Source organism: Malania oleifera, chromosome 12, assembly GCF_029873635.1.
Source record: "Malania oleifera isolate guangnan ecotype guangnan chromosome 12, ASM2987363v1, whole genome shotgun sequence".
NCBI lineage: Eukaryota > Viridiplantae > Streptophyta > Magnoliopsida > Santalales > Ximeniaceae > Malania > Malania oleifera.
In genome coordinates, this window is record NC_080428.1 from 64,010,807 (window position 1) to 64,021,124 (window position 10,318).

Sequence of the window (10,318 nt, forward strand, 5' to 3'; positions counted from 1 at the left end):
CAGTCCACCATTGTCCCGCCTCTCCAGACAGCTGGAAGGTAGCGTAAAGGACTCTCTACTTATCTGTGCAGTGTAGGACCTCCAGAATCCTCGTCCTCCGCTATCATCGGATCGGGTCCTCCTACAAGCGTCAGAGGGTGCATATGTGTGAACCTCTCAATGGTACACCCCACAACAGTAGGAGAGCGTTCGCATCTCCTAACACTCCGCCTGATCTCCTGCATAACCTGCCTCGTCAACCCTCGAGGCACAGAAGGAGACTCGTCGCTCGCCGTCTCCTCGGAACCATTTTCCAAGTTATTATCCTTGGGCTCCATTCTGAAAATACAATAGGAATTTATTAGCACTCCTATGTCACGTACAGTTAACGCAATTATTTATGATTAATCATGTTAACTACTATCTCACGGTCCAGGTCTTCCCTATCACACCGACATGAAAAACATCAATGGTTTGCGGTGATTTTATTGAAATCGTCATTCTAGGAAAAACACAGAACATCGTCAATGAGTTCCGGTCTAGCAACAAAACAACCCTTGACCTACTCTTCCCATTCCCTACCTCCTATACTCAGGTATGTACACATAACTATGCCTAACCAGATCTACAAGACCTAGCAACCTGGTTAGCTCTGATACTAGGTTGTCATGCCCCGAACCCGATAAAGAGACCTAGGGGTGAATTAGTAACCTAACCCGCCTCTATATCATACAAAATACCAATGATACAATAATGAATGAGGATCCAACCCCGTGGGCTCCGCACACCCTATACACATTCACATACATGACATATACATAGCGGAAAATATCCTTGCTATACATATATGGTACCATACTAAAGTCTACACACAAGGAGTTTAGGCTCTATAATACAAAACATAAACCCGAGTGTCAGCTAAAACCCAAAAGGACAACCTGATATAGTCCTACTACTTACACAAGTACTTCACGCAATACACTAACCACTACGCTCCCAACATAAGGACGCTAGTTCCGGTTACCTAAAGGACCTAAAAAACATATACGTACGATAAGGGTGAGACACCTCTCAGTAAGGAAGATACATGTTATATCAATGTGTGACATATGAGTGTTATCATAACATAAAACATATACAGTTTAAGACAATTCCAGTATTTTCACAAAGCAGTTCCAATATAGTGCTCATCACACACACACACACACACACATGATCAAGTAACCAATGTTGTCGCACCCTTCGGCCCAAATTTGGCCCGCATTACATGGCGTCTTTGGCACATGGCGTGGCCCCAAGCTCCTATGACATTGTACCGGTACAACTAGTGGATCCACATCCTTCGGTGATCAGGCGGTAAGGCTCACACCCTCAGATATAGAGCCAGACACTCTTGGCAGTCACTGGCAGGTGATATTTCACACCCTCGAATATAGAGCCGGGCACTCTTTCATAACTTGGAACAATTCGAAACCCCGTTCCTATATCTCATTTCAGAAAATCACAACTCATGTATGTTTATATAACAAAACATTCTACACCCATTTGGTAATCTAAAAATCATAATTTTTCAAAAAATACAGTTTAAACAAGTCAAGGCACGGTCATCTCCATAACATAATATATATTACAATATATCCACGATTTTCCAACGAAACCCAAGATGCAAACTAATGCCCCCTTTTTTTTCCCAAAACTGTAACATGAAAATCCCGAAATTTTCACTTGTTAGATTTCCCCAAATGAGTAGTCAAAACACACACATGACCATGAACTATAGTTCTACTGAATCCGATTTAGAAAATAATTAATATAAACAGAATCCCCTTAGTTATCCCCAAAAATCCAAACCCGAACTTTGCGGCTCATAAACAACGAATCGAGTTCCCAAAACCTATAAATCATAGTATAAAATATACTTACAATTTCATTATCTACAAAACTACCATAATGGAATTGAAAACCGAGTCTTACCTCGATTTTTGATCAAATCTTGAAAATGCTCGAAACAAAGATCCATTCCACAAATCTTGAAGAGAATCCTTCCCCGATCCTTGTAGTAACGTCGTATCGTCAATTCTAACAACATATGACGGAGAAAACTAGAGAGAGAGAGAGAGAGAGTGGAGTTCGAGTTCTTAGAGAGAGAGAGAGGATTTTGATTACTTAGCTAAGAAGCAATGAAAAAAGATATTTATAGCACCTTTAACTGGCCCAACGTCGTCGACGAGGCGACGTCTTCGTCGATGAGTCAATGAAGGTAGTTTATCGACGAGCCTGAGATTTCTGAATTTCTCGAAACCTCTCGGTTTCTCCTCGTCGACGAGCACTTACAATTCGTCGCCGAATAGCAGAAGGGCCTTCGTCGACGAACTGTGGCTTCGTCGACGAACTGTGGCTTCGTCGACGAACTATGGCTTCGTCGACGAAACTTGCTCAATTTATCGTTTTATCCTTCTCTTATTTATTTATTACAGATTTCACGGATCGGGTTCTTACACAATGGTACAAGATAGCATCTTATACAACCCAAAATACCAAGAATGAAACAACATTTTCTACTTTAAAGGCTTTATGCGGACCAAAAAGGCTTACTAAGGTCAATTACAACCCAAATCAAGTCAACTCAAATAATATCCTAAACCCAAGTAGTTAGGTCCATAGATCGACCCAACTAACTAAACATTGAGTTCATAAAAAAAATTTATGCCATATAATATATTACACACATAGTTACACACATAGGTTTTAATAAAATATTATTAATGCTGTAGTCAAAACCCATCAACATGAATATTTTTACAAACAACTCAGTAATGCCTAAATAAACAATTGAAGAATTGGCTTGATGGTATTTGGGGGGAGGGGAGGATAGAACAAATTTTAATCTATGCCAATAGATCCAAGGTAGCAGATAATTAGTGCAGACATACCCGCAATGATATATATAAACTATGGAAGCATTGTGCATTACAAGTGGACCCTCAAGTGGTCAACATAAAATCCAATCAACGTGATTTGCCCCTTGGTAGTCTCTCAAGTAATATTTTAAATTAGAGAGTTTAGTGCGCAACACGTTAGCAATATAATATCTTTTACAAAACAGAGGTGAGAGCTTAGAAGCAAGCAAGAATGGCGTTTCGTTTTGCATGTATATTGAGATCCACCACAGCTCTGTTTCTATCAATCATGGCTTTCATTTCACTCAATCTCCCACCTGCCTTCCCCTCCTCTGCTTACCAATCATTATGATAGGAATAATAATATTTATTATTTTGTTTTTTATTTGATAAATATTTAGATTGGAAATATGTGATGGGGTGTAATCTATCTCTCATCTTACATATTTTAATTCACTTCTGCTAAAATTTGAACTTGATGTTTCTAATTTGTAAAAATGTTAATATTCGACTGGTCCAAGAATTTTATTAGCCGTAGGGAATGAAGAAGAAAATTTATTTTTATTATAATTTTCTTCTATAATAAATACCGCTAAAAATAAAAATTTATTTTAATGTGATTAATAATAGAAAAAAAAATCAAATATTATTAATGTATAAAATCATAAATTTATTCATGAATTTGATATACTCACTTTCCTTGATAAATTAAACATGAAAATTTGATTATCAAACACAGCGAGAAAGAAAATAATTAATGAATAAACATTTGATTTTACACATTATTAAAATTTAAATTTTCTAAAGTTTTAATAATATTAGAATAAATTTTTATTTTTAGTAGTATTTAGTATAGAGAGAAGCGGAAAATTAGTTTCCTTCTTTTTTTTTTCAATAAAAATCCTTGACCCATATAGATTCTTATAGTCTGCCGCGTACCAATATATAAAATAAAAACTTAGTTTCTATGTTAAGTAAAATGTATTGTAATATCTATACTTTAATTATTAGTACAACTAATAACTTATTTGAATGTATTAATTTCATACAATTATATTTGGCATTCAAGTTAAAACTAACATGTTAGCAAATTCAATTCATTCACATTTATAAAAAGTTAAAATGACTTAATATGTCGTATTACTATTAGTGGTTAGACCCGGACTTTTAAGAAGAAAAAATTAAACTTTTAGTTATGAAGTTGCTTGTGACTTTTTATTATGATTTTAAGTGAATTAAATTAATTCAAAATATTATATTACTTTTTCTCAACATCAATTTTATCGAGTCCCTTTGAAATTTGACTAATTCATAGGACAAAAGAATATTCACCAATTAATTCACTAATATTGTCAAATTATTTTAGATGACAATTGTAATAAAAAAATTAATAAGTAAAAGTTTTTATTATAGTGATTTAAAATTAGAAATTAAAATAAATTTTAGTTTTATAATATCTCTGGAGAAAATTATAATCACTGATTTTTTTTTATTTGGCGTGATACCCATTAATTCCATAAGTTATTTAATAAGCTGCCAAAGTGGGAAGAGCGTTTTGTCCCTACATTGCCTGTAAAAAATTTCTGCTGTGTATATCTTTTAGGGTGCCCTCCAGATGTGGGTTTATGTAGGGTTTTAGGGAATTTTATACCCATAAAAAAAAAAAAAAAAGGGTGGGGCGGGTTACGAAATAAGTGTGCTTATACAGCAATGCTGGTTTTGGTCGTTTGTGTGTGATGATGATGCTGTGCAATTACGAAACGAGCGAAAACGTGTTGAATGCTCCAAAATTTCCTCCTTTTCTTGGCCTTTTCATTGGAATGTGAGCGGTAGATCTTGAGACGAGCGCCTGTCATATTACTATTGTCCATATTTATATAAGGGGGAAGGTCTTCAGACCCCCTCATTCGTCGGCAGTAGAAGCTCCTTCCCTCTCTGAACTTTCTTCTTCTGCATCCTCACATTTCCCACCCTCCCCCCTTTTCTCCTCTTCCCTGCCTCTTCACTGTCTCCATTATTCTGTCCCTATCACCAGTCTTTCTGTGAAGACCAAAACCCAGCAAGAATCACAAGGTAACTCTCCTCTCCATGAAGTCGTGGTCTGTTTCTCATTTGTGGGTGTTCTTGGTCTGTGCTTCTGTTTGATTTGAATTGTCGGAAGGGAGATTCGTGTGATTGTTTTCGTCGGTGTTTTTGATTTGGGGCCTTTTGTATGTTATTGGAATCTCCATGAATTTATGATCTGTTTCTCATTTGTGGGTGTTCCTGGTTTGTGCTCGTGTTTGGTTTGAATTGTCGGATGGGAGATCGTGCGATTGTTTTTGAGGGTGTTTTTGATTTGGCGATTCTGATCGTAATGGGTAGATCTGTCGATGCACTGGGAATATGTTGTAGATCCGATAACTTTGATCGACAATTGGGGTTTGACCTTTAATTTATGATGTTCAAAACAAAAGTTAAGTATAATCCTTGGAGTGATCTTGGGAAAGCCTAGTTAGATCACCCCAAACATTCGAGAAATTTAATGGCATGTCAAAAAAATTTGAGATTTCTTTTTTACTTGGAACCTGGATCTATAATTATTAGAAATTTACGATGCCCTGATATTGGCATTTATAGATCCGATTCTATTTTTGAGAAAACTATCCAAATTGAGAGTCTAATACCAACCAATGTGTTGATTTATGTTATTTAGCAGATAATTATGCAATTTGATTTCCTTGGATTTAGTTTTTCTTTTGAAAATGAAACTTCAGATTTCAGTTATGTTTTCAATTAGGAAAAATATTTAGCCTAGATTGACTGAATATAGGCTAAATAGTAGGGGGTTATACATCCAAACCTAGAGGTCGTCCCTTTGAATAGCGGAAACAGTTTCTTCAGGCATGGAAGTAAGACTACCAATATCTTTACTTCCCACGCCCCACCTATGGCGTGGGAGCCCTTGTGGCATTGGGCGTTACATTGGCATTTTGTAGCCCATCAACTCATCAAGAGGTTTTCCATTCAAGATCCATTATTTATTAATATTTGTCATCTATGCTACCGTGCACCTTCCTGGACTTCCAACACATTGTATTTGTTTCTTGGATTTTTTTATTTTTATTTCTTCAAACTTGTAAATCAAAATGTTTTGTTGGGCTGCAGGCCATCAAATAACAGATAAAGATGGTGAAGATCTGCTGCATTGGAGCCGGCTATGTTGGGGGACCAACCATGGCTGTGATTGCGTTGAAGTGCTCATCAATTGAAGTGGCTGTTGTAGATATTTCTACATCCCGGATAAATGCCTGGAATAGTGATCAGCTGCCAATCTATGAGCCGGGTCTTGATGATGTGGTGAAGCAGTGCAGAGGAAAGAACCTCTTTTTCAGCACTGATGTTGAGAAACATGTGTCTCAGGCAGATATAGTCTTTGTTTCAGTTAACACACCAACAAAAACACAGGGCCTTGGAGCTGGCAAAGCAGCCGATCTGACTTACTGGGAGAGTGCTGCTCGAATGATTGCTGATGTATCGAAGTCTGATAAAATTGTTGTTGAGAAATCAACTGTCCCTGTGAAAACTGCAGAAGCCATTGAAAAAATTCTTACCCACAACAGCAAAGGAATTAACTTCCAAATTCTCTCCAACCCGGAATTTCTTGCGGAGGGAACTGCAATTCAAGATTTATTCAATCCTGACAGGGTTCTCATTGGAGGTAGGGAGACCCCAAAGGGTCAGAAGGCAATCCAAGCATTAAAAGATGTTTATGCTCATTGGGTCCCTGAAGAAAGAATTATTTGCACCAATCTCTGGTCCGCGGAGCTCTCGAAGCTTGCTGCCAATGCCTTCTTGGCACAGAGGATCTCCTCTGTTAATGCCATGTCTGCACTGTGCGAGGCAACTGGTGCAGATGTCACCCAAGTTTCGCATGCTGTGGGCAAGGACACAAGAATTGGGCCCAAGTTCCTGAATGCCAGTGTGGGTTTCGGTGGCTCCTGTTTCCAGAAGGATATACTGAACTTGGTGTATATCTGTGAATGCAATGGCCTTCCAGAGGTAGCAAATTACTGGAAACAAGTCATTAAGGTGAATGACTACCAGAAGACCCGGTTTGTGAACCGCATTGTTTCCTCAATGTTCAACACAGTCTCGGGCAAGAAGATTGCGGTGCTAGGATTTGCATTCAAGAAGGACACTGGTGACACAAGGGAAACCCCGGCCATTGATGTTTGTAAAGGGCTTTTGGGGGACAAAGCCAGGCTGAGCATATATGACCCACAGGTTTCTGAAGAGCAGATTCAGAGAGATCTTTCAATGAAGAAGTTTGACTGGGACCACCCCATTCATCTCCAGCCGATGAGCCCTACTGCAATCAAACAGCTTAGCGTGGTCTGGGATGCATATGAGGCAACAAAGGACGCTCATGGGATTTGCATTCTGACCGAGTGGGACGAGTTCAAGTCGCTTGATTACCAGAGGATTTATGATAATATGCAGAAGCCTGCATTTGTGTTCGATGGTCGAAATGTTGTGGATGCAGAGAAGTTGAGGAAAATTGGGTTTATTGTTTACTCCATTGGAAAGCCCTTGGATGCATGGCTCAAGGACATGCCTGCTGTGGCATAAAGACTGAGGATCAGTTTTGGGTGCTGCCCTTGCCATGATGAGTTTAGAACTGATATGAGAGAATGTTTTATTTTATTTTATTTTATTTTATTTTATAATGTTGCCTTTTTTTTTTAGTTTCTGAATTATGTTGTTCCTACAGTTTGCCCTGCTTTGGTGCCAGGGTGCAGTAGTGTCTGAATCTGTCTTTAGTTAGCAGACAACCTTAATATGTTATTTCTTGGTTTAATATAATAAATCAGAATGCAGGAAAGTTTCAAATCAAATAATTTGTCTATCCTATCCTACTGAATTAGGTATCTCATATTTCTCATCTCATAAATAGAATTAAGTTCAAACTCTGTCGAAAATTTCTCTAGTACTTCAGATTTGTTGGTAAATAAATAAATCATTTCACTGAAAAAACAAAAGCACAACAGAGGGCCAAAACAGAGGACGGTCCCAAATCTCTGAACTTGTTTTTTAACCAATGCCATTCACTGTACAAAATACAAATATGTACTGATTTCTATAATTTGTTTATATTCACCCCAGCGCTTGCAAACACCAAGCAAGTTGAAACTAAAATAGAACTAGATACTTCTAATTCTAATTTATTGTTATGACTTATGGGTATAATGTATTTAATTTAGGGTTTATCTAAGTTGGACTAATTGTAGGATATATATATATATATAAACTAAAATATAAGTCATGTGAATGGTAATGACGATGGTGTATAAAATTATAATAGGTATTTTGCAACAAATTATAGTGATCCATATAATGGAGTGGAGAGTAATGTTTAGAATGAAATTAGTGGAAGATGAACTGACTTGAATTATTAAAAACAACGAAAATAAAATAAAAACATGATATTATTATATTCCAAGACTTGTTTTTTAACAATTATATTTGTTTAAGCATATTTTATAGTACTGCAACCAACATTCTTATAAAATAATTATATCCCAAGCTTAGTTTTTCAAACAATTATATTTGTGTAAACATATGTTTATAGTACCAAAACCAATATTCCTTTAAACAATTAATTATTGTTTGTTCTCTAACCTTCTCAAAGTAACGTGACAGTACCCTCAAAGTGACTCTAATACCAATTGTCATAGTCTTAAACAATTAATTAGAATATATCACATTCTCAAAGTAAGGTGGTAAGAGGAGTGTAAAGAGATTGTTGCTCAAGGCAATTCATTTATCTGACTTCAGTATAATTAAAATATATAAATTGCCTTGAACACAATCCATTTACACTAATCAGCCTCATGAATTATGACCATATATCACATATATCATAGAAGAAATGGAAGCAGTTAAGAGATCTCTGTTCATGGCAACTCACCCATCTGCTTTCTTTCCTAATTCTTATCTTAAAGAGGTGGATGAGTTAGCATGAACATGACCCATTTACAATAATTTTGAAGACTGGAATCATATCTACAAAGAGATCCCTGTTCATGGCAAATCACCCATCTCATGACTGTTAAATACTCGTATTAAGTGGATGATTGTGCCATGAAGAGGATCCATTTGCAGAAGATGTTGACAGAAGAAGAAGCTATGTTCATGGCTGGCATTCGCTTGGGAAGAGCTCTGTTTGATGCGAGGATGGAAGTCATTTTGCTTGCTACTTATAGGGGATTGCAGCTTCAAGTCAAAATCTCCCTAATCAATGTCTTGCATCATATGATTGATATCTGGGATTCTAAGTATCACGAATTCCTTGCATGCGGAATTCCTTTCCACCCATATGCGGAAGTCACCCCATTCTCTCTCTCTCTCTCTCATGGGTGGTTGACGGGGAATGCCGCAATTTGGCGCGTGACTTTGGTTACAGAGGAAAAGGTGAAGAAGAAAATAAAAGAAAGTAATAAAGGTGAAACAGAAACAAAGAAAATTTGGTAAATTAGGACATCACATTTCCTAAAAGGTGAGGGATGTGTGGGAAACTTTATGAAGTGTTTAAAACTTAGAAAAAGTAAAAATAAAAACAAAAGGAAAATAACATAGGCATGCTGATTTGTCCATATATTTTTTTATTTTATTTTTTTTGAAAAGAGCTGAAAGCCACTCATATAGCAGTTCCGTCCCAAATTTATTAATAACCTGTTAGGACTCTGTGAGCAATCAGAAAAATATTACACCAGAAATTTAACGTGCTTCGGTCAAGATCGATATATGTCCATGGAGCACACCACAAATTCACTATTCACCGAAAAAATACAACTTTCTTCCTCCTCTCTTTCTTCTCTTTGCTCTCTGTGCTTCTCTTGTACATTTCACAACTCCACAGCTCTCTATTTATAAAGCTTTGGAATCAATTACAATTTAATACAATAAATTACAAATTAGAGGTTTCATCCATTTAAATTAAATGATGGATAAATGGCTTAGCTTGCAACGCATCATTTATCTCCGCACGCATGTCTCCAGCTCAGCGTCTTTTCGCTCCAGCTACAACAATCTCCCACTTGGGACGTTGAGTTGCAGACACGCATGAAGAGATAAATGATGCGTTGCAAGTTGGAGCAATTTATCCACCATTTAATTTAAATGGATGAAACCTCCCATTTGTAATTTATTGTATTAAATTGTAATTGATTCCAAAGTCCTATAAATAGAGAGCTGTGGAGTTGTGAAATGTACAAGAGAAGCACAAAGAGCAGAGAGAAGAAAGAGAGGAGGAAGTGAGTAAGGGGAGGAAGAGAGTGAGGGGAGGAAGAGAGTTGTATTTTTTCAGCGAATAGTGAATTTGTGGCGTGCTCCGTGGACGTAGGTCGATCTTGACCAAACCACGTTAAATTTCTGGTGTCATATTTTTCTTATTAGTC

The 10,318-nt window shown here is 36.9% G+C and overlaps 1 protein-coding gene across 1 annotated transcript; it reads left to right on the forward strand.

Annotated features, from left to right (window-relative positions):
• The first annotated feature begins 4,417 nt into the window (after positions 1–4,417).
• LOC131143703 (UDP-glucose 6-dehydrogenase 1) lies at positions 4,418–7,756 on the forward strand. Its single transcript, XM_058091958.1, has 2 exons — positions 4,418–4,952; positions 6,027–7,756. The coding sequence occupies exon 2, from the start codon at positions 6,048–6,050 to the stop codon at positions 7,488–7,490; it is 1,443 nt and encodes a 480-aa protein (XP_057947941.1). The 5' UTR covers positions 4,418–4,952; positions 6,027–6,047; the 3' UTR covers positions 7,491–7,756.
• Positions 7,757–10,318: the final 2,562 nt, after the last annotated feature.